Source organism: Miniopterus schreibersii, assembly GCF_964146895.1.
Source record: "Miniopterus schreibersii genome assembly, chromosome: 9".
Classification (NCBI taxonomy): Eukaryota; Metazoa; Chordata; class Mammalia; order Chiroptera; family Miniopteridae; genus Miniopterus; species Miniopterus schreibersii.
This window is the reverse complement of record NC_138118.1, coordinates 55,734,992-55,760,042: the sequence shown is the minus strand read 5'-3', so window position 1 is coordinate 55,760,042 and position 25,051 is coordinate 55,734,992. Positions and strand designations below refer to the sequence as shown.

The following is a 25,051-nucleotide window of genomic DNA, read 5'->3' as shown; positions in this document are numbered from 1 at the left end:
ATTTCAAAGAGAACAGTTTATTAAAGATAATTATTGAAAATTTTACTCAAATAGATGTATGCGTACAGCCGTGGCGCAAATGAGGACACTGGACAGAGCTTCAGGTGGCCTGGGTGTTCTTTAGGACTCTTAGAAACCACTAGCAGTGTGACTTTGTCAAATTGTCACGGTGAAGGGGTTCTTGCAAACCCCCCCCCCCCAGGTAAAAATCAGGAGAGGAAGCAAAACAGATTCAAAGGGAGAGGTTCACTGAAAACAAGGCAGGCAGAGGGAAAGGTGAAAGGGGGGCTGACGCATCAGGGAGCACACCAAGGACAGCGTGGCTCCCTGAACGGCTGCAGGCCTGGCTTGTGCAGGGCTGGGCTCTTCATGCAGGCCCAGGGGAGGCTCCTGGCTTTCCAGGTTCCCGCTGTGGGCGGGTATCTTTGGAGAGCACCCAAAGAGGAACTTTAAACTTACCCAGGAGGGGCTTCAAAATGAACTGCGGAGCATCCACTTAAGAGAGGCTCAGCCTGTCTCAAAATCACTTAACCTTTTAAAACTGTATCTGTGAAACCAAAGCGCGGTTTCATGATTCCAAAGTAAGGCATTATTTTTTTAAGGTAGTTTATCAGCCTTTCAAATGTGTGGCATCAAATTACTGGGTAGGTAGGTGTGGTCAGTGAATGTGTGTGCACATAGGTTTGTGAGAGTGAGTACGTGTGGGCAAGGGTGTGTGTATGTGTGGGTGTGTGCAGAACGATAGGTGAGGGAGTGACAGAGCAAAGTGCAGAGGAGGCAAAGGACAGGATGAATCCCCAGCAAAAACACCTCTCCATTTTACAAATTATATTTTATATGTGCAGGATAGAAACCCATTATTAAAGATGTTGCAAATATTTTTTCTAGTTGCTTATTTGCCTTTTAATTTTGTTAACGGTGGGGTTTTTATTAATGTAACAAAGCTCATTTGTGTGTTTTTTTAATTAACAGGAATCTTCTTTCACTAAAAAATACTATAATTTACACATAAGGATTATTAAAGCAAAAAATGCCCAGAAACTCAGCACTCAGGGATAATTTCCTTTACAGTTGAGTCTACAATCCAGGTCTAGAAAGGGAGAGACTGGCAATGATATTGTACATCACTGCACACCTCTCTCTGGATAGCCCTAAATGTTCTCACGTCCTATTGATGACAGATACAAATTGGTTAGAAACTTCCTGTGAGGCAATTTAGAGTAATTATCAGTAATTTCAAAAAAATTCATCCCACCAAGTCTATTTAAGAATACATCTAAGAAAACAGTCCAAAATGTAACCAAAATTTTAACTATGACTTTATTATCTTAGCATTGTATGTAATAATAAAAATGTGGAAACAATACAGCAAGAGCTAACTAAAATGTAAAATGATCATAGAATTGAATACTCTGGCCATCAAAAATGCTATTGACTTAGAATAGTTAATAAAAAGATGTTCATTCTATGTATTTATTAGGTTAAAAAGCAAGTTACAAAATAGTATATATACGATGGTCCTATTTTTAGGCATAGAAAACAGCCTGGAAAGATAAACACCAAAACATTTACAATGATTTTTTTCTGAGTGGTAGGTGATTTTTCTTTCTTCTTTTCACTTGTAGTTTACAAATATTAATAAACATGTATTATTTTACTTTTTAAACCTACCATATATTCTATTACTAAAGATTAATTTCAGGTAAAAATATTCCATTGCAAAATGCTAGTATTTTGCAGTACTTATGTTTTAATCAAATTGCTTCTAGTAACTACGAGAGGTCTTCCACATCTGCTGGACAGGAGTTTAAATGGGGCATAATGGTGATTTTAAAGCCCAGAGACTGCAAAGAGGGCTGAACTGTGAAACAGGGATTTTTAACAATCACAGAAGCACAAGACGGAATCTTAAGAGTCTGTGATAGCTGCTTCCAGAATCTGGAAGAACAGGAACAGAAAGGAGCATTCAGAGGCCCTTAAGATAAACTTCTGAATTTTTATCTCGATGTGCTTTAAAATCCCATTACATGCAACCCTTGGTTTGCCAGTCAATATCAAGTACAGAGCCTGAGCTCAGGCAGAGATCTCTAAAGCCCTTGAGTTCCACTGACACCCTCCTGCCTTTTAGGCTGCAGCTAGTGGTGGGCTGGTAATTGTTTAACCACCAGCTCTCCAAGGGGTGAAAAACAAACCTTGCATGTACATATACATACACATGAGTACTATAAATTTTACTGATATAAAGAATGTGCAGCACACAATTTATAAATAATAAAAATATACAGTACTTGTTATTGTCAATTTCATACAGACAATTAACTCTCACATGATGCTTTTCTTGTTCTTCAACATACTTTTTTATCCAAAGCCAACCTATGGTTGGACTTTGACGAAGATTTTACAAAAGGAGCTGCACCCCAATCCACTAGTGCTTTCCCAATAAATCTGTTAAATCTGATTGTGGTTTACTGTTAAACTACTACTCATCCTCAATAAACTGAAACTTATTTCCACTTCAGAACTACTGACTGCAATGATGTTTTCTTTTCAGCTTTTTGCATAATTGCAGGGATTGGAACATTGTTTGATTCTATTAGCTACAAAATCCTGAAAATCATTCAAATCAACTTCATGGTTTGTTTGTTTGTTTTTAAATATATCTTTATTGATTTCAGAGAGAGGAAGGGAGAGGGAGAGAGAGAGAGAGAAACATCAATGATGAGAGTGTCATTGATTGGCTGCTTCCTGCACGCCCCCGACTGGGGATTGAGCTCGCAACCTGGGCATGTGCCCTGACCAGGAATCGAACTGCGACTTCTGGACCCTAGGCCAACGCTCATCTGCTGAGCCATGCCTGGCCAGGCAACTTCATCTTTTAAAATAAAACTTAAATGATACCATTTTTTTCATAGCTGGTTATGGTGAAATTAGTTCTTCATAAAGGCTAGTATATGGTCCTAATAAATCAAAATAATTTAGCATGCCAGAGGACTGTTTCCTTAACAGTCTGTGCAATTCATAACACACTTTTAACTTTAACCCATATTATTAGCATTTTCTCCAATATGTCAACTCCAAGGCTAGAGTAGACAAGCAACAAAACAATAAATCAATTTCTTATTTGTAAAGTACAAGTTGATTTCCTTGATATAAATACTCCCACTGTGGCCAATTTCAAGCTACAAACATGATATGGATGAGCCTGGAGTTGGGAATTAATGTCCAGCAGTAGTGCCTCACTACACAGTATAAGTATAGAAAAATAATTAAGAAGTGATGCATTTTGATATTTATTACCTTCAATTTCAAAAGTTAAAAAATTTAATTTATAATATTGACAGCATTTAACAACGGGCTGGTAAAATTCCTGAAAATTGGCTCTTGCTGGCCAGCTCCCACAGCACTGGTGTAGTGCACAGCTTTGTAAGTCCTCAGAAGCTTCTGATAGAGGCAATAATTCCAATGAATGTCAAATACTGAGCTGCATGTGTGTTTAATACTGTAGCCATTGGCTCCCGGCTTCCTTAGCTAAGGTAATTCTAACACTGAAACACACATATTTCAGAGAAGGTCTCTCTGGAGCCAATGGGAAAGCTGCTTACACTGCTGAATGTGTTTATAGTTGGTTACTGTTGCCAAGGATCAAGAGGGCAATGTGATTAATCTGCTATTACAGTTTATAAATCCAGATTCTTCTGTTTGGCCATTCTGCAAGGACACCCTCATCAGGAGCACCAGCTTCTACTTCTAAGACCTCACCTTAAGATGGAGGTAATGTAATGCTACACAGTTCCATAGCAACTCAAATGTTCTAGTTCTGCTGTTTAAAATAGTGAAGTTCTTCATTTGTGCCATTCTATTAACACTTTTTTTTTTCCAAACAGAATATCTGTCAAGTTTATTTTTATAAAATATTATCTGAATGCTAAGAATTTAAGAATGAAGTGTAGATATTAACAAATATGGTAAAGGAAATTATTTAATAATGGAAAAGTGTGTTTTTAATCTTGAGATTTTAAAGGGTATACAGAAGTGATGATCGGATTTTCCCCACTGAAACTATTATTTCACTTAGCATAATACTCTCCAGGTCCATCCATGCTGTTGCAAAAGGTAAGATTTCCTTCTTTTTTCAGCTGAATAGTATTATATTCTGTAAATGCCCCACAGCTTTTGTATCCATTCATCTACTGATGGGCACTTGGGCTGCTTCCAAATCTTGACTACTGTAAACAGTGCTGCAATGAGCATAGGGGTGCATATATTTTTTCGAATTAGTGTTTCAGGTTTCTTTGGATATGTTCTCAGAAGTGCACTTGCTGGGTCTATTTTTAATGTTTTGAGGCAACTTCATGCTGCTTTCCACAGTGGCCGCACCAGGCTGCATTCCCACCATCCTCCGCATCCTCACCAACAGCTGTTGGCTGATTTACTGATGGTGGCCATTCTGCTAGTACCATATGATTTCACTTATATGTGGAAGATAATGAACAATACAAACTAACAAACTGGAGACAGACTCATGGGTACAGAGAACAGACTGATGTCTGTGGGAGGGGAGGGGCTCGGGGGCTGGGTGAGAAGGGTAAAGGGATTAAGCAAAGAAAAAAAGACTCATGATGCAGACAACAGGCTGGTGGTCGCCAGAGGGAAAGGGGTTGGGGGAGGCAGAAGAGGGTACGGGGGGATAAATGGTGACAGGAGGAGACTTGACTCGGGTTCAAACACACAATACAATATATAGATGATGTATTGCAGAATTATATACTGAAACCTATATAATTTTATTAAGCAATGTCACCAATAAATTCAATATAAAAAAAGGAACTATTAGTATAGACTCATAGAATATTAAGTTCTCTCTATATATAGCTTCAGCTTCCTAGAGAATTGTGCCCCCAAATCTCTTTCATTTGCCAAAAGAAAAGCTTCTTCTGTTTTCCCTTTTTCTCTGAAAAAATTTGATCTAATTTAGTTATCCCTCCATTTTAATAAAATGGATACAAGTTGCTTCATAGAACAGTAATTCTAAAGCATGTTACAATAATGTAATTGAAGATAAAATATCTAAAGCTCTTCTGGTAATATATTCTAAACTGAGATAGTTAAATTGATTCTCCTATATAAAGTCTTAGATAATTGGGAAACCATTGCTCTAATATATAAACTACATATATAGTATACTCACAAGTACATACATACACACACAAATATACATATATTCTCCCAAATCTGCTTTCTGGTTAATCTTGATCACCCATCCTAGCTATAAGCTTCACTAAGGGAAGGTATGGGTGAAAAGGAACCTGTTCAGTAGCCATATGGTTACTTAAATTAAATTAAATTAAATTAAATTAATTAAATTAAAATTTTAGTTCCTCAATTCATGTGCTCTATAGCCACATGTAATTAGTGACTACCATACTGGATGGCACAGAGACAGAATATTTCCAGTATGTAGAAAGTTCTACTGGACAGCTGTGGTTCATAATTCATTATGACCTACAGGAACCCGTTAAATACTTAACACACAATTGGACTAGAGAAACATACACATTAGAGTTAAAAGAAAGTTGAGACTTTAATCTGGTAAATGTCACTGCTCATTTCTTCCAGAGATGTTAGACCGGTGATTAATTCACCTGCAGGAAGTGGTGAAACAACTGTAGTTCCTTAGCTAGATTATTTCTTCCACCACTTCTCTGAGCGAGGAAGTTCAGCCTGGATACTACACATAGTGCTTTATATCAACTTTTCTCCAGGGACAAAGAGAAAACATACAGAGGGACTGGGGAGAGTAGACCACAGAAGAATAAGAGCCGCTCTGGGAGGCATATTCAAATAATGCCACCAACTTGAATTGGAAGAGTGAAATATTTACATCAGGCTAGGTCAGCTTGGGCAATCGCTTGCCTTCTCCCAGGCTCAGGTTCCTCATCTTCTTCATAAAACCACACGAGTGGGGAAGATAATCACAAAGGTTTCTGTATCCCAATGACTTCCCAAAATGACCATGATCCCACCCTGTCTATGAAGCTCCTATAACCGTCTCCCCAGCCCATGCCGCGCCCACGGCCCTCAATCATGGTGGTATGGCTGAGTCACTCCTACAGCCTTTCACCAGGACTTAGTCAATTGTTAGGACCTATAACATAGTATTCTAGCTCCCCAGAATGTCCGTACCAGTTAGGAACCCCTATTTTAACTAGTGTGTACAGCTTGAGTGTTTTATTGCTGAGTTTCTTTAAATGGCTTGAGGACTGTAGTGTCCATATCTCAGATTCTGTGATTTGAAGGTATAAAGATAAAAATGAGTTCTTATTCCACTGGGTTTTTTATTTGGTTCAAAATTAAAATAGACATGAGGAGTGGACTCTCTTCTTCTAGGTCATATTTAGGAATGAAGGAAATAAGTACCACTCTTTGAGGATTTGTGTGGTCTTGCCCAAGGCTGATATTTATGAGCTTTGAAGAGTTTTTCTACCTCTAAAATTCTCTTTCTGCAGCCTCTCCTTTGCCCTAATTCCTCAGAAAGCAGCACAATGAAGAAGAAAAAATGAGAGCTTGGCTTAGTTTCTTTGTAGTTTGTTCGTATTTTAAGACACCCCTCCTTCAGAGTTAGGTCGATCAGGGGTCAAAGACCTGGTGTGTAACTTTCAGAAAGTTACTTAAGCCTCCATTTCCGCATCTGTAAAATGTGCGTAATTGCACCCCCTTTGGAAAGTGATGTTCTTTTAGTGCAATATCATAAGGAAGTATCTAGTACAATGCTTGGCACATGCCAAGAACTTACTAAAGTTGCTTATTTCTCTCACCCTCCCCCTTCACCCTGTCCACTGGAATGAATATCAAAACCATAAAAGTACATTCAGCTCCATCTTTGTCAAGTTCTTATGGAGTATTTTTTCCTGAAATTTTTAGGTTTGTCAATACTCAGACTATGAATAAAAATGCCCACGTCACATGGATAAACATCAAAAAGCTAGCTTTGCGTCCAGCTTTGTCACTGTACATGCCCTCTGGCTACTATTACTGCAGAGGGTGAGACGACAGGTCCAGCTTTCACAGTATTCCTTTTGCTTACCTGACTGAGCAATGGGAAGACTGAAGAAGCCATTCTAAATCCATAGGATCCTACCCCAGGGAAGTCATCATTCCTCAGGGTGACTCAGCCACTGCTACCATAAGCTTTATCTTAAAATGAGAATCCTGGAGGTTGGCTAACTATTTACTACCCAAGGACCATATCTGGCCCACCTCCTGTTTTTGTACCAGGGAGCTAGGAAAAATACTACATATTTTAATGGTAAAAAAAAAAAAAATAAAGAATAATGTTTCATGACATGTGAAAATTCTATGAAATTCAAATTTCAGTGTCCATATACAAAGTTGTTGTTGGGATATAGCCACACCCATTCATTCCTGTGTAATCTATGAATGCTTCTGTGCTACAGTGGCTGAATTCAGTAGTTGCCACAGAGGCTGTAAGGCCTACAAAGTAATATATTTACTATCTGGCCCTCTAAAAAGTTTTCTGCCCCCTGGTGCAGAGCGCAGACTCCAGTGCCCGTCAGCCTGGCAGCATAGCTCAGCTCTGTGTTGCTTCCATTGGGCAAGTTCTCTCAGCTCCTGTTTCTTCAACTGAAGATGATAATAGCATCTATCTCATGTGGCTTTATGAGAATTAAGCAAATATGTAAAGCGTTCAGAAGAGGATCTGGTACATATTAAATTTAAGTACTATCTGTTTGTCTGTTGTTGTTACTATTAGTTGCCACAATTTTTTTCATAAACTAAAGCAGCAGCAACAGCTTACCAATTTGCTAGCAATAATTGTAAAAATTTCATTTGCAGCACTCCAGTAAATAAATTCTTTAGTAGTGGGGCAGTAGAAAGAAGTCTAAAGTCAACTGAAATGACAATGTGCATAGCAGCTCATCCACAAAGCTAATTTTGTATTACTTACAGATATTTTATATGCTATATTCTTCTTTCAAGCTTGAGCCTCAAAAGAACCTACACTCCACTTTGAATTTTGCCCTCACCATCCATCTATCCCTTATAACTATTTCTAATTAGCTCTTTCTGAAGAAACAGACATCAAAACAGAGGCCAAGGAACAGAATTCAGAGCACAGAAATAAATTCGCACATATACAATCAACTTATCTTCGACAGGAGTGCCAAAAACACACAATGGGAAAAAGGATTGTCTTCAACAAATGGTGCTGGGAAAACTAGATATCCATATGCAAAAGAACGAAATTGCACCCTTATCTTACACCATACACAGAAGTCAGCTCAAAATGAATTAAAGACTTTAATGTAAGTTTTCCAGGTGAAACTTAAAACTCCTAGAAGAAAACATTGGGGGAAAGCTTTATGACATTGGCCTTGGCAGTGGTTTCATGGCTATGACACCTAAGGTACAGGCAACAAAAATAAAAATGAACAAGTGGGACTACATTAAATTAAAAAGCTTCTGCACAGCAAAGGAAATAACAGAGTGAAAAGGCAACCCATGAAATGGGAGAAAATATTTGCAAAACATATATCTGGTAAGGAGTTATAAGGAACACCTGCTACTCAATATGTATAAGGAACACCTGCTACTCAATAGAAATAAAACTAATAATCTGATTTTAAAAATGGGCTAAGGACTTAAATAGACATTTCTCCAAAGAAGACTTTCAATGGCCACCAGATAGAAGAGAAAGGGCTCAAAGCCACTAATTATCAAGGAAATGCAGATCAAAGCCACAATGAGAGATCACCTAATGCCTGTCAGAATGGTTATTATAAAAAAAAAAAAAAGACAATAAGTGTTGGCAAGTATGTGGAGAAATTGGAACTCTTGCACATTGTTGGTGGGAATGTGGAATGGTGCGGTCCACTATGGAATACAACATGAAAATAAAACTATCATATATTCCAGCAATCCCACAATGGATCCAGACTCAAAGAAAGAAAATCCTAGAGGGAAGTTGGGGGGTGGGGGTGGGGGGGTAGGAAGAGATTATCCAAAGAATTTACATACATATATGCATAACCCATGGACACAGGCAATAGTGTGGTAAAGGCCGGGGGTGGGGCGGGGGTGGGTACGGCATAGAAGGGGTCAATGGCGGGGGGGAGGAAGAGGGCATCTGTAAAACTTTCAACAATAAAAATACATTTTTAAAAAATCCTGCCATATGCTACAATATGGATAAACTCCCAGGACCTTATGCTAAGTGAAATAAGTCAATAATAAAAAGACAAATACTGCATGATTCCAATTATATGAGGTATCTAAAGTAGTCAGACTTAAAGAAACGGAAAGTAGAAAGGGGCCGGAGTTAGAAGGAAATCGTTCAATGGCTATGGAACAATGAGGAGTTGTTCGGTGGGTATAGAGTTTCAGTCATGCAAGATAAAAAGGCTCTAGCTTTGGCAGTGGCAGTTATCATAGCCAATGGGGTTTATCCGAGGTGCGATTATTACTAATTGAAAACTTTTCCCAATACGCCACAGTGACGACTTGAAATGCTGTCACCATTGGCAATTTTTGACACTTTATGGAGAATGAACTAAAAAATAAATAAATGAAAAGGTTCTAAAGATCTGGTACAACACTGTGCATATAGTTAACAATACTGTACAGTTCACTTTTTGTTAAGAGGGTGGATGTCATGTTACGTGTTCTTACCACCAAAAAGGTAGAAAAACCCCCACAGAGGCCAAAGGACTCAAAAATGCCCAATCTATCTCAATCATTGCTATGATATTTGAAAACAGTAATTTACTTTCTGAATCAAACACAAAACAGATAATATATCGTTTACTCGATATGAGACAACAGGGACTATTAGAACTTTTTACTCATAACGCAGGACTTTCATCTTTGGAGTTCGGGTATCCAAAAAAGAAGACTGGAGGGAAGTTATGCATAAGGGGAAACAATGACCCGAGGGAAACCACCGCCCAGGATCCGTGGACAAGCCCAGAACCACGCTCAGCAGATGCTCCCATTTGTTCAATGTTGGTGGCTCCTTCAATTTTCCTGTGCAACCTCCACTGCAAATAATGTGATGAATGTTGCTGATTAATGCATTTTAAAAACGTTAAAATTCAGAAAAACATTCCGCATGACTGAAACGACAGGAACCAACCAAACAGAATCTCACGTCGGTAGAGCTTCAGACTGTTCAACCGGGTGAAAAAGAAAAACGTGTGGAGTAGAGAAAACCATTTTCTCTCACCCTCCTGAATATTCTCACCAGCACACCCTTCGCTTGCTCTAAACCCCTCTTGTATAAAAAGTGGCTGAGTCATCTGGGAGGGAAGGTTTATTTCGCCTGATTCATCCCGATACTATTCCAAACTCCTTTTCGGTGCACGGTCTGCGCCTGGCCGCGCCGCCCGGCACCCGCCCGGGTGCTCCGGGGCCGTACCCCGCGACCCCACCTGAACCCTGAGACGACAGCGGCCCCTAGCGAGGAGCAGCCGCTGTGGTGGAGCGGACCGCGCAGCGCTGCCTCGCACACCGTTCCTGAAGTTTCTGTTTCTGCAAAGGCGCTTTCACATTTTGATCTTTCCACGCCGCCTCCTTCCCCGCCGGCATCTAAGCGCTGCCCTAATACACTCAGCCCCTTCCAGGGAGGCTGCACTCTGCTCGGAGCCCGTCCAATAAAGTTGTTTAAAATTTAAAAAAACAAGACAGAAAATAGCCAAAGAGGAAGGAAAAAAAAAAAAATTCCCGGGGCCCTGCCTTGATGTTGGAATGTACCATTCGTCCCGAAGGGAGGAAAGGGCCTGGTGTGGATGACTTCGCGGGTCCGAAGTCGCTTACGGGGCCGTCGAGGACGCACGGCCTGGGCGCGTGGGATATAAAGGCGGGTGGGGCGCAGGCAGGGGGCCGAGGCCGCAGCCGAGCCGGGGCGGGCGGCGGCGGCTCCGGGGCGCGTCCCCCGCCGGGTGGTGCGACCCGGGGCGGCCCGGGCGGGGACGGGCGGTGCGCGGGGCTGCGGCGGCGCAGTCTGCACCATGGCTTACCCCGGGCACCCCGGCCATCCCGGGCACCCCGGCGCCGGCGGCGGGTACTACCCAGGCGGGGTAAGTGCAGCCCGCGCGACCCTTGGACACGCGGGACGCCGAGAGGCCACGTTGGCGACCTTGCTGGGGCGGCTCCCCGAGAGCCTTCCGCCCCGGCTTCTCCCTGCCCCCCGCCTCGCCCCACACCTTTCGGCTTCTTTCTCTGGCTCCCTCCTCCTCTGGGTCTCCTCCGTCTCCCCACGGGGGGCTGCGCGGGGCCGAGGCGCGGGTGGATTGCGACCCCAGAAGCCCACCTTGGGACCCTCGGATACGCGGCGTGAAATTGTGCCAACTGGGTGTTGGCTTCCTCCCCCTCCCTCTGTGTTTTCCCCAAGAGCCACAGCCATTTTCACCTAGAACGGCCCGGACATCTACTTGTCCCTTTAAAAGTGAGAAAAAGAGGTCAGGGCAGGACCGCCGGAGTGCAGTCCTCGGAAGGACGCCCCCCGCCCCGCGCCCGGGATGCGCGTCGTCGTGGGAACTGTTTCCAGGACACAATGTGCCCTCGCGGCGCAATCGCCCGGCCCGGACACTCCCTGCCCCTCCCCGGCTGCACCTGCGCCAGACGCTTTGAAAATACCATAAAACGCTGTAAAAATAAGTGTAAGCCGGCTCTTAAATTGCTTGCCTGGGTTGCAATTACTCACCCGGAAGGTTAACGGGGATTTCAAGTCGCCTCGCTTACGCAGATGTCGCCGCCAGGACCATTCATTTTGGTCCAAGCCTCCAGTTTTTAAATGACCCTGGAGTGAGAATGGAGGAAGGGGGCAGAGTGATTGCAGTCAGTGCGGGCGGTGGGGAGGTAACTGAAGTGAAGGGCTTTGCACGAAGGCTCGGTGCTGAAAGAAGGAAACTCGATTCAGCTGCGCGATACTGAACTTGTTCTCTGTTTTACAGTACGGAGGGGCCCCGGGAGGGCCTGCGTTTCCCGGACAGACGCAGGATCCGCTGTATGGTTACTTTGCTTCAGTAGCTGGACAGGTTAGCTTTTTCCGTTCATATGAAAGACTCATCAGATTCTACATTTGTATTCGTTTTTATTATAGTGGCCAGAAAAACGACCTTTCCTCCGGATAAGAATCCCTTTGCTTCTGCAAATAAAAGGGGGGGCGGGGGGTTCATAGTCAGTTACTTATTTCTGAATACTCAGAACAAATTAGGATAAAGTGTTAGTGTTGTTGACGGTAGTTCAATTCAAAACTAAACTTGTGATTGAATTAGGGTCATTATTGAACAGAAGAGGGGGGGTTGTGAATTCCTTCTGAAGATCCCTGAGGTAGAAAGTTGTCTTTAGAACTGAATTGTGAGGGTCCAGGGTGGTATCCAAAGAAGAAATCGCTGATCTGGTGAACATAAATCCCTGGTTTGTACAACTTAAATGTACTGGTAATTCTGCAGCCAGATTCTAATGGATGCCTTCTTTGGGTTGACTTTAACTGTTAGTCCATTACCCCCTTAGGAAATAGGTATTTATGGGAAAAACCCACCAGCTTCAAAATAAGAAAGTCACTACTCTTTTTTTTTTTTACTATCAGAAGTTAATCTTGTGAACAGTTTAGTTTCACTTTGATGGAGATGCTGTTACTAGGTTAGCTCTTCTGTGTCCTTATTAGGTGTTGTGGCCTGTAGACCCAAAGAGGGGATGAAGGTCTGCTCTCCAAGACCTTGCACTTCTTTACATTCTGAGTTGTATGACAAGTGGTGGTGTACACTGAGGGAGGACACTTGGCTAGTTCAGGAGGTCACCGTATATGGTAAATGCTCTGTTGGTGTAACCCAGGTGTGGTCCAGACGATGTTTGCTCATATAAATTCAGCTTAGCTTTGTTTTGATCAAAAGCTAGAAATAACACAATCTTAATGTGGAAGTGCTGTAGAATATATGGGATAAAAGCCTAAGGCCACCTTTTAGACTAGCACTCTAAGAAATACAGTTTGAGAAACTGAGTGGAAAATTGAGTCTAAACCTGAAAGAGCTTCCCTTTAAGTATCTGCTTAATCTGTTAATGATCTGTATCTTTGAAACCACAAGACACAGCAAAGCTCAAGACTCACATTCTTAGATTGCCTGTGCCTCCAGCCGTGTAAGTGACCCCACCTGCTTAGCTTTCAGCAGCCTGGCCTGTATCAGCATATCCATCATCTTTCAAATTGTTGACTCTCCTCCTCATTTAGAACTTATAAAACCTATGGACTTGAGGAATTAGGTATTTTATTTTTAAATCCCTAAAAATAACATATATCTAGTTCTGACCTAGGCCAGCCAATGAATAGGCACTGGGAACCTGTATCTTCCAGATATATGTAGTTATGGTCTGAAAAAACCATTCACCACATCACAAGCAAAGGTGATCACGAAGGTCTCTCTCTGAACCAAGCTTTTCATTTACTGATGCCAGCTGTGTGCCCTGCTCTCCCCTCCCAAAAAGCTAGAAAGAGAAGTAAGATTTTAAGTAACTACATAAATTACTTTATTTTAAAATGCTTAACTTTGGCACTCTCCTAGCTCAGAGTCAGAAGAGTAGTTCAAGACAGAAACTAGTTTTATTCATTCATTTAAAAATATCAAGTATCAATGGAAGAAACCAAATTCAACTGTGTTTTATTAGGAGAGGAACCTTATACTTGAGAATGTTTATGCCAAATCTAATTCAGGAATTTAGAGGAAATGATGAAAAGATACTGGTAATACTAAAGTATAAGTGTCAGCAGCTTTCTGACTTCGTCAGTTCTTGTGTAATAATGATTTAAAATAGAGCCTGAAATTGATATTAAGAAATGCATTTTTTGTTTATGGCCCTAATTATCCTTTTGCAGAAGAGAATGGAACAATTTGCCTTTCTTTCATCATGAAATTATTTTTGGAAGCAGGTTGAAGAAAAGAATGCCTATGTTTGAAATGTGTCCCCTTAAAAAAAAAGTCTCATGCATGATAATATTCATTTTTTTGGTTATTTTCACTACATTGAATACTGAAAGTAAACAGAGCCACATGGTACAATTTACTGTTGTGATTTCTCATCCTAATTTTGTTTTCCAAAGGATGGACAGATAGATGCTGATGAACTGCAGAGATGCCTGACAGAGTCTGGCATTGCTGGAGGCTACAAACGTAAGTTGACAATCCCAAAGTTTCTCCAGAAGTACTCTTGCGTTTCCTATTTTAGCTGTTGCTTATGATTGCAGCCTTCAAGGAAACTGAGCTTTTCCGACCCAGCAACATTTAGAATTTCAAAAGCTAAATTTGGTTTGTTATTTCAAAATGTGAATTTGAGAATAGTTCTTAATAAATCATTCCACGCTACCTGCTAACTTAGTGGGTTGCTTAGATTTGGGTTCCATGTATCTGGAGTCATTCAAAGCAGAAACAGTTTACAGGGCTAGTTAAGGTGCTGAAATGAAATCTGCCAGGTCAGGGGTCTCTAATGATGAGAGAATGTCCAGCCTATAGAAAAGTTTCATAAGAATTTATTTAAGCCAAAATTTTGAGTACATGCCGGAAGCAAAATCTCAATGAACTGAGAAAATGCCCTGGAGAATGGCAGCTTTGCAGTTCATCTTATGTATTTTGAATCGAGGGAGAAAACATAAGAAAGGTACATGAAACCCATTGGTGGTAGATTAAGGAGGCGGGAGAAAGCAAAGTGGGGAAATCTCTAGGGTTGGTTAAAAGGCAAAATGGAGAAGCACATAGTTTTACATCAGTGGGTACAGGATAGTTAATAATTAACATTTATAGCACATAGAGCTGGTATGTGGGGAAATAAGGTGACAGCAACAAGGTAACTCTGGTCTCCTGCTCTGGTGCTTGAGGTTGTGCCTTCAAGGGGTAGGGAAAGAAAATTACTCTGACATTTCAAAGGTATGTTATCCTAGATGCCTAACAGGGCTCACTTAGGGTAAAGATTGACCTTTGCTAGAGAAGATACAGTCCTGGGACGTGATTACCCCCATGGCCTACTCAGTTAGGAATTTATGATCAGACCGTCCTGTGTGGTTACTTTCAGTCACTGAGTGTGCTGGGCCTGCCATGTGGCCCCCCAGTGACTTGCGAGATTTATTACATAGTCCCTTTTTCATTCACAGTGTTCGGGCTAAGTAGGACATTCCTGATTTCTAAACTCTATACACTAGTCCTTTTTTGCCCCTTCCTCCTCAGTTCCTCACAGACTGGAGCTGCTGCCTTGTAATTGAGCACTTACACCACTTTCCTGCCCTTTAAGCTCTGCCATGAGCCACACACAGGGAACCATTGCAAAGATGCTGCCTCCTGACCAGGGACTTCTCACTCCCCACACACATACCACATGCCTCTTTTCAGATCAGATCTTGACCCTGACAGGGATCCACGGTAGACAACAGTGTCTTGACTGAGGTGCTTTAGCTGCCAGCTTCTTGGCCAGTTGTTAATTGAGGCAGAGCATCAAATCGAAGCCCCAACTTCCTGGGAAACTGTGAATTAAAATGCTCAAACTAAAATGCACACCTGAGGATTTATAGTGGCATTTTTTGACTGACATCGCATATTTACTAGCTGGCTCTTTTTTTAAACTACTTGCATTTCTGTTTTTATCCTTTGTTTTATGTGATTTCAGTATCCTATTAATATTTCCTAGTTGGGGGAATTAATACAAAAGAAGAAGCTTTTGCACTTCTGTCATTTAATGTGGTCTTAAACGAAAGAAGCAGTTTCTAGATTAGGGGATGTTTTGTTTTAGGCAGTATATTTACATTGTTAACTATTAACCTCAAGCAGCTGGGGCTAGTGAACAGAAGGTCTAATAACAGGGTCTACCAACAGCTGTGTCACAATGTACACTGTTCTCCACTCTCTCAGGAGAAGAGGTGTGGTAGGTTTTAAAATCTGACTAACAGAGTGGCTTATGTAGCCTTGGGAAGCAGTCCTTTTAAAAATTTCATTTGAGAAAGCCGTACTTCATGATGGCCTTAAGTCATTGTGCTACAGAGGAGACATTTCCTGGGTCATCAGGCGGGCCATGGCATTGAATTCATTTGCCTGCTTCATCTGGTGGTGGAGGCTGTACTGAACCGTGGAATCCTGGTGCTTCAGAGATGTCAGACCGAGTTTTGTAATACAGAAATGATACATTCACGGGTCTTACAAGTCCAGCTTCCAAACCAGAACAGCACAGATAGGGGGCGAGAGGATATACTCCAGCCCAGTGCCTACAGGCACCTTTTTATCCTGTTTAATAAGCAGCCATACCTAGAGGTGGAGTTGATGAGGGTGGGCAGTTGCTCTGGTCCAGGGGTAGGGAATGTCCAGCCCTCCAGCTGTATAAGGCCCATGAAATTATTTGGTCTAGCCCTGCCAAGGCACCCACAGGCGGGATTCGAAATTCAGTAAATCTGGGAGCTTTTTTTATAGCTAATTTTTAAGTTGATAATTTTGTGTAGCCCGAGAATGATGTTATAAAATATCCAAATGGCCCTTGGCAGAAAAAAGGTTCCCCACCCCTGCTCTGTAAGGCAGTCATTCAGCTTCTCTTTTTGCTTTGAGTGTAGATCCTCTGTGGTGCAGCTGAGAGAACAGCTGGAGATGGGGCTTTCCTGCTGGGTCTGTTCCATTGTGGATTTCTTTCTTTTAATCATCACCTGAGGATATTTTTCCCACTGCTTTTTCAGAGTAGAAGGGGGAAAGAGAATCATCCATGTGAGAGACACATCAATTGGTTGCCTCCCACACGAGCCCCTACTGGGGCCAGGGAGTGAGCCTGCCGTCGAGGTACGTGAGCTTGGCCGGACTAGAACCTGGGACCCTTCAGTGCGAGGGCCGACGCTCTAACCACTGAGCCAAACCGGCCATGGCACATTGTGGATTTCTACTAGAAGAAAAGCTATTTGAAGCATTCTGGTAAAATGAGCTAGAGAAGAAGAGTAAAGGTAAAATTATAGTGAAGATTATTTTGAAATTATTTAAAATAGAATTAGTATTACTAAAAGCTTTTTCTGGGGGTAAAATACGAGTAATACTGAGCAGAAGTTTCCTCACCCAAACTTATTAGACCTCAGCATTCCAGTCCTTAGCACTGCCTGGAATGGTGACTTTTCTGTTTATTCACTTTTGTTCCCTTCCCATTGCATTCGTCTTTCAAACCCTCACAGAAAATGACCAGATTTCTGTTCTTTCTGAAACACAGCTCTAACTTGTCACACTCCTCTAAAAATCTAGAGTAGCTCCATGATGCCTATAAAATAAAAGCTAAACAGTTTATTAAGAATTCAAGATCCTTTGTAATGTAGCCTTATTGAAAGGTACTTAGATCCTCCCACTTCTTTGCCTGCCCTGGACTTTCCTGCTTCTTTGCTTATGCTGGCCCCTAGCTCTACTTGGCTGTCACCACATGCCCCCCATCTTTATGTCATTCGAGGTTTGGCCTAAATGCTGCTGCTTCTATGAAGTCTTTCTTCCTAGGAAGGAGCCTCTAAGTCCTCATTGTGTCTAACTCCAGAGCACTCTTATTCAAAACGCAGTTCTAGAAAGTGTGGTCATCTGGATTCATATATAAGCTTACTGTGTATGAAAAGAGGTCAGGCTATTTGAGGTAGGAGGTTACTGTTCAGTGCCTGACATTAAAGGGAAAAGAAAGAAAAGTATGATTAGACAAAGAACTAGCAGACCAGCTATTTATAGTCAATTATGAGTAGCAACAAAGCACCCCTACCTTCCTACTCATGGTGGATATAATAGAGTGTGGTTCATTACCATAAATTAAACTCACTCTATTACAGTTTCAAAGGTAAGAAATATATTTTTAAAAGAATATGTTATAGAAAATGTTAAGCCTATCCAAGAATAGAGATAATTATACAGTGAACTTCTGTGCACCCATCACTCAGCTTCAGCAGGGATCACTGTGTTACCATTCTTGCTTCATCTATAACACTGCCCCTTTTCTTCTGAAGCACATTCCAGATTTCTTAGTAATTTCACCTACAAATAACTTTAGTGTTTCCTTTCATAAAAGATAAGGACACCTTCCCTCCCCCCCACCCCCCAACTTCAAAACCATATTCACACCTAAAAGTATTAACAGTACTAGACAATACTTTTATAAAAGATTCCTATAAAGTTGTTAAAATCAAATTTGGGTTTTAGAAGGAATCCTGTCTGGACTGAATCTACTTCAAAGCTCCAAATAATTTAGTTCCACATAAACTGAGTAGCATATAAAAATAAAAGTGTATATGCCCTGGCTGGTGTTGCTCAGTGGTTGGAGCATCTGCCTTTGCATCGAAGGGTCGAGGGTTTGATTCTTAGTCAAGGGCATAAACCTGGGTTGCAGGATCGATCCCTGGCCCTGGTTGGGGCACATGCAGGAGGCAACCAATCAATGTCTCTCTCACACTGATGTTTTCTTCTCTCCCCCCACCCCAACCTCACCTCCCTTCCACTCTCTGTAAAAAATCAATGGAAAAAATATCTTCAGGTAAAGATTAACAAAATAAAAAAAAGTGTATTAAGTCATATTCCTAATTAATGTATGTCTAATATAATGTGAATTTTTGAGATTATATTCATGTACTTTTCTTGATTTAACAGCTTTTAACCTGGAGACTTGTCGGCTTATGGTTTCAATGCTGGATGTATCCTTTACCTGGATTGCTGCCTAGAGTATTTTTTCTTGTCAAAAAATTCCTCCCTAAAGGAATTCATCTAAGAATTAATACCTGGTAAAAACACAGTGACAAATGACCAAAAAATGTTTCTAAAATCATTAGCTTTTAAGCTAGAATTTGGAAAAAGGAAGGAAGCTTAGTAAATAGAATGTAGGTTCAAGAGTTTAAGGAAGCATCGCGGGAGAGCAGTGTAGAACTCGGAGTGGTCAGGGAAACTTTGCTTTAACAGTGATTGCTCTGTGTCACAGACTCTCACCTGACCTTCAGTCAGTGGAATTTTCACAGCACAGTTGTTGGAATCAGTTTAGCAAGTGCTGACCCTATAGTGCCTTCCATTCCACCTCGTTTTCAAAAGTGAAACCTCTCTGGGAGGGCTGGCTTTCGTAGGGAGTGTTTGGGCCAACAAGGACCACAGGACAGAAGGAATTCAGCAGAGCCTAGGGCACCCAGAAAGCACAGCCAGTTCCAGTAACAAGAGTGGTTTTTACATGTGGCTCACAATGACCATGTCATTTCCTTGTAATCACATCACATAGATTATCTTTGTCCCCTCAATGAAAAGATGGACTCAGGGCTTTTTCTCCTTAGGCCCTGTTTATTATACTATTAGAGTATCTTTCTGTTAGAGCACACCAAGGAGAACGTGGAACATGTTTAACCCTTGTAGCAGAAAGAACATCATATTTCCTTATCCTTGATCTTTGATTTAATCGTTAGAAAACGTTGCCCTAAAAAACGATGTTTTAATCCTTAATTGCAGTTCAGAGAGATCTGTCAGGCACGATGGGTTTCAGTGAATTTAAAGAACTCTGGTCTGTACTGAATGGCTGGAGACAACATTTCATCAGTTTTGACAGCGATAGGAGTGGAACAGTGGAACCTCAAGAATTGCAGAAGGCCCTTACAACAATGGGTAGGTATGGGGAGGAGGAATTTTCTTTTTTTTAATTTCTAAAACTAAGTGCTCCATGAAGGCACTTTCTTTATTCTCAAAGTATTGTGTATTCGTAGTGCTCTCAGTCTTACAAAAATGTGCTTGATTAGTTTAATGATCTTTCTGTAATCCTTTTAACTTTTTTTGGCTGAATGAATTTTCTTCCTTTTAGGATTTCGGTTGAGTCCCCAGGCTGTGAATTCAATTGCAAAACGATACAGCACCAATGGAAAGATCGCCTTCGATGACTACATCGCCTGCTGCGTCAAGCTGCGTGCTCTGACAGGTGTGTTCTTTAGAGGGTGTCGTCACCATAGGCCAAGACGACACAAGCTGTTATGACATTTCGTTTCCCGGTGCTTCTGAACTTTTATTGTCCCAATCTTTTTTCTTCTTCTAACTTACGTGGCTTTTTAACATTGCTGTTAAACTTATCTAGCAGAATACTTTTTTCAGATATTTTTTCAGATTTGTACATGATCTGCCATTTAAAACACCCTGACTGAATTTTACTGAAATGTTCCAAAACATAACAAATTTTTTGATCAGAGTATGAGCAGTATTCTGTGACTTCTCCCTAGTATGTGAAATATTTGAAGAGAGTGAAATTACTCATTTGTAGCTCTCTTTCCTGGTTCCTCCTGATGGAGAGTAATTTAAAATAGTGATCATCTATTTCAGGTGTATTTCTTAAATGATGAGATATCAATAATCTCTGTACTTTTTATTCCTTTTATTCTTTTTCTTTCTTTTGTATATCTTTTCTTGTTCCATTTCTTTTTAGTCTTTAATTTGCGTTTTATAATTTTTATTCATCCTAACAAAAATTTGAGGGCAGATTTTTAATTAAATTCTTTTCAATAGGGCAGAGCTCAAATGGGTGGAATACTTTATCACAGCCCATTTGTCATAGTAGGGACTCAGTCCATTTTGTAATTAAACAATATCATGATATTAAGGAGGTTGAAATTCTGTGTTTTCATCAAAATTAAGTAATGGCCTCAGAAGTCACATGGCTTTTACTGACTTTGGAATGTTTTCTTCCAACTGCACATTGAAAACGACAGTAGGCCAACTTCTGGACATTGTATTACTTCGTTGTATGTTATTTCTATTCATATTCATACAGTTGACTGCTTTGGTGTTTTGGTTATGTCGGCTAGCTGTACAATTTAAATGTTACTGCAGTGTGAACCCAAAGCCAAAATAATTAACTCTTGTGCGTTCATATAAGATGTTTAAAAAAAACCCACAAATTTTACTGTCGTGTTTTACAGACAGCTTTCGAAGACGGGATACTGCTCAGCAAGGTGTCGTGAATTTCCCATATGATGATGTAAGTCTCATTGAATTCAGAACTGAGTAGATGGATACGACATACACCAAATGGGCATCCCTTTTCAAGTTACCTGTTAGGAGCATCTTAAGGATGCCCGAGGAATCCAGGCTTAAATGGTTAGGAGTTACCATTCAAAATTTATGAATTTCATTTATTATTTGAATATCTTATCCCTAGGCCACTGTTTGCTTTGCATTAGAAGGCTTAGGTCAAAGCCCGGCTTGTCCCACTCACGAGCTGGGCCACTTAGGCAGGTTTCTTCATTGCTCCAGGGCTGTTTGAGGGAAGAAGTAGTCATAAGGCCTTCTTCACTGGGCTGTTGTGACATTTCAATCAGAAATGTCCTTCAAAAACATCATGCAGATGTTGTATCTGCCTTTGCCTTCATCTCAGTCACTGAGAAGTAACTAACAATTCAAAACTGTATTTGACACACCCGTGTCCTTCATGGAGGACGTCAGGCACAAACTTACATCACCATTTAAAACAACGTGTTTACTAAACAGCCACTCTAAATGAGGCAGGATAAGGCCAGTCACCAGTGTGAATGTAACCAAGGGCCATATTTGCTTGTATTAGTTTGCTATATTTAACACAGCTAGGGAGATGTTTAGTTGTTCCTTCATGTTTTGCTTTAAAGCCATTGATTTCTTAAAAAATTACTTGTAGAATAAAATCATTGTGGTAACCGAGTAAACCAAGTGTTTCTCCATTACAGAATACAAAGATGCAGCTGCTGCACTTACTTATACTTTAAAAAGGCTTGTGTGTAAATATGTTTATTTTTTCTGCTTCAAGATGTGTTCTCTTTAGCGTGCAACTTCTCAGGTGACAGTCCTGTCACTGTTTCCAAAGGAGAGGCAGCCTGTGGAGTGGAAGGTGCACAGCCTTTGGCCTCAGATGGGGCCACTTAAGAGATACCTAAACATCTTGACCCTTAGTTTCCTTTTCCCTGAAATGGGACCAGTCAGCTTGGCCTTGCAGGAATGCTGCGAGGATTAGCAGTGCACAGTCCTCCCTGGTGTTAGAAGAGTGAAAAAGAAAATTGATAAGAGAAAACAGGGTCTGTTGGTGTGTGTTTAGTGGTGGAGCCAGCAGACATTTCACAGCACATGCCGATGCTTCTAAACTAGGTTTCTGAATTGCAGAAGGGTCAGAGAATCTGTTTATGTGCACACATATACTTGCATGCTACCACTTAATTAATTCAGCAGGTTTTGAGGGAAGAAACTATTTAAAGGAGCTCCGTTAGAATAATGGAGTAATCCTCTGCAGTTTGGAAGTCCCCACATGATATAAACGTATAAACTCAACTATTACTTCTTTTGGGGAGTAGGTACCTTTGACCATGACCATTTTAGAGTCTTAGATGATATTTATAGTATTTGGAATTTAAATAATTCTTTATTCATTGGAGTAAAATCTACTTCTGGTAAGCTTTGATATGAGAAGCCCATTGTTTTTTGTTTGTTTTTTTTTTAACCTTCACCCAAGGGTATGCTTGTTGATTTTAGAGAGAGAGGAATGGGGAGAGAGAAAGAGAGAAACATCGAGGTAAGAGAGAAACATTGATCGGTTGCCTCCTATTCATGCCCAGACCAGGAATTGAACCCACAACCTTTTTGGTGTATGGGACAACGTTCCAGTCAACTGAGCCACCTGCCGGGCCACCCACTGGGTTTTATATTAGACTGCTTCCCTCAAAAAAATGAGCCTTTCCATACGTTATTTACTTTTATTTTATAAAGGGTTTTTTTGAAATCCATAATTCAGATTAGAATACGAAAAAGTAAGCTGCCTAAAAATAAGTTAGGGTGTATTAAGCTTAAGAGATCTGCAGTGTAATGCTGACTTTTCTCTTTCAGTTCATTCAGTGTGTCATGAGTATTTAAACCAAGAGGACGCTGTGTGAACATCACCGACATTCCAGCTGGAGCTCTCTTGCTCTTCGCTTGCCTTCAGTAACGCATGTAAACTTGCTTCGCCACTTTTCCTTAACAGCTGTTGTAAAGGTTTATTACTTTATGTACATCTGAGGTTTTTGTTTTCAGTTTAGATAATAAATTCTTTGGAATTTTATTAATATAAGATCAGTTCCATTACACTGTTTAGAAGTTCCTTGAGCCATTTGTCATACGCCTTTTCTTCTTGCTAAACCTGTTTTTATGTGAACTTTTAAGTGTGCAAAAATGTCTAAGGCACATTATATACTTTTCACTGTAGGATACTAAGACCATGATGCAGTCGTTGCCATTCATCTCCTAGAAGGGCTTTTGCATGGTCTTGAGAGCTTTATGTGTGCAGTATCTTATCGTGTAAAATGTTTTATACCTACTTGGATGCAAAAAAACCGTGGTAATCCATGTCAGGGTTCACCTTAGTGGAAACTTAGTGCAGCTTTAAGGCTTACAGATGTTTTGATGGCCATATGAATGGACGGGAACAGGAGTGATTATTCTCTGTCTCTCGAAAACCTATTAAATAATTTGAGTGGCAAATACTGTCTGTCACCGAGATCTTCATCATCATCCACGTAGACCTTTGTTAACCAGACTTAAAAACCTTGTACTTTATGAGCTTAACTATGTATAAAAGAAAAATAACAGAAAAAGACTAAGGGAATATACGAAAATTTTAACTATAATTATTTTGGCTAATAGAGTTCTAGGTGATTTAACTTACTTTATGTGTTTCAGTATTTTCCAAGTTTTCTATAATGTGTGTGCTTTCCTTTTAAAATCTGGTGTTAATTTTTTAAATATTGATACTTTCATTTTGATATGCCATGTGTTCACACTTACATTAAAAAATATACGCAGCAAAAAGATCTGGAAATTGTGTACCAGAATGTTGATGTGACTGCCACTGGGAGTCAGGATCATGAGTTCATTTTCTTCCTTCCTACTACTTTTCCAAATGTTCTTTGATAAGCAAGTATTACATTTATAGTGGAGGGCTTTTTAGAAAAATTTTGAACCGTGTGCTTTTTTAAGTAAGATTTGGATTCTAATGCTGGCTGTGCCTCTTACTATATAGGGTGCCCCCCCCAAATGTATACACATACTGTGTATAATTATAAAGGCAGTGTTTATTAGAATACATTTCATTTTCAAAATTGAGCCTATCAACTGTTAAAGTGTGCATACATTTTGGGGGGACACCTGTTCATGTGGTTTGATCATTTTATATAATCTCAGAGCCTCAATTTCCCCATCTATTACCTCTGGGGTAAATCTAACTATGAAAATGTGTGTTGGTATCATAAATACCAAATTGTTTCTGTTAACATTTAAAGCTGGCCTGGTTTGCTCTTTTATGCAAGATTGCTTAACAGATAAAATAATGAAATCAGTCTGTTTTCTCCCTGCCAGTAAAATACCTGTATAATTTTAGAGCATAATGTGATGTTAACCGATGAAAATAAAGCATTTCTAAGCATCGTTAGCCACATTTCACCGGTTATTTTTTCAAATATTGCTAAAAAAAGTATATTCATTTTATACGCATTTATTCAACCCTAACTTACATATTTATGTCAAGTAGTCACACCTGGGCTACGTAGTAGACTGTGAAGCAAGCCTGCTTTATACAGGGTGGGGCAGAAGTAGGTTTACAGTTGTTCGTGTGAAAAATACAATAAACAGTAATACAAGAACAAACTTTTGCGTACTCACAATTGTAAACCTACTTTTGCCCCACCCTCTATTATGTGGTGAGTGTAGGCTTCATTCCAGATGTATTGTCTGAGGCACAAAGCTTGGCTTGGTCCTGAGCTGTCCAGAAAAGGGCCAAAGGGAGCTCAGAGGACCAGGAAGGAACACCCTCCGAGTCCCAGCCCCTGCTGTTGGCTTCGGACTCACCAGGATCCTCTGAAGAAGTCAGTTTAAGGAAAGGGCCGTTTTCTGGATGACGCATATGACAAGAAGGCCCTTGCTGACTCAAGGTTATGGGCCCTATTTGAACCATCCGACTGCCTTGATAAGTCCCGAGGTGAGCTGCATCTACCATCATTCTGAATTTGTTTTCGGGTAAGTGCTAAAGTATTACAAAACCATGTCTCTGAAAT

The 25,051-nt window shown here is 40.6% G+C and overlaps 1 protein-coding gene across 2 annotated transcripts; it reads left to right on the top strand.

The window, feature by feature from the left end:
- The first annotated feature begins 10,976 nt into the window (after positions 1–10,976).
- Positions 10,977–24,429, top strand: SRI (sorcin). 2 transcript variants are annotated; one of them, XM_081146795.1, is made up of 8 exons: positions 10,977–11,093; positions 11,970–12,053; positions 14,114–14,183; positions 18,636–18,679; positions 19,478–19,625; positions 19,819–19,932; positions 20,924–20,982; positions 22,851–24,429. In XM_081146795.1, exons 1-8 carry the CDS (start codon positions 11,025–11,027, stop codon positions 22,875–22,877), a joined length of 615 nt encoding a protein of 204 aa, XP_081002921.1. In that variant the 5' UTR covers positions 10,977–11,024; the 3' UTR covers positions 22,878–24,429. The 2 variants fall into 2 exon arrangements, with proteins under 2 accessions (XP_081002921.1, XP_081002920.1); XM_081146794.1 differs by lacking the exon at positions 22,851–24,429 and having other exon boundaries at positions 20,924–21,027.
- The last annotated feature ends 622 nt before the right edge of the window (positions 24,430–25,051 follow it).

Coding starts and splice junctions, on each gene's coding strand:
- SRI (XM_081146794.1), top strand. CDS start 11,025: ATGGCTTACCCCGGGCACCCCGGCCATCCCGGGCACCCCGGCGCCGGC. Junction 18,680..19,477: donor TTATGGTTTCAATGCTGGAT/GTATCCTTTACC, acceptor ATTGCAGTTCAG/AGAGATCTGTCAGGCACGAT. Junction 19,933..20,923: donor CAAGCTGCGTGCTCTGACAG/GTGTGTTCTTTA, acceptor CGTGTTTTACAG/ACAGCTTTCGAAGACGGGAT.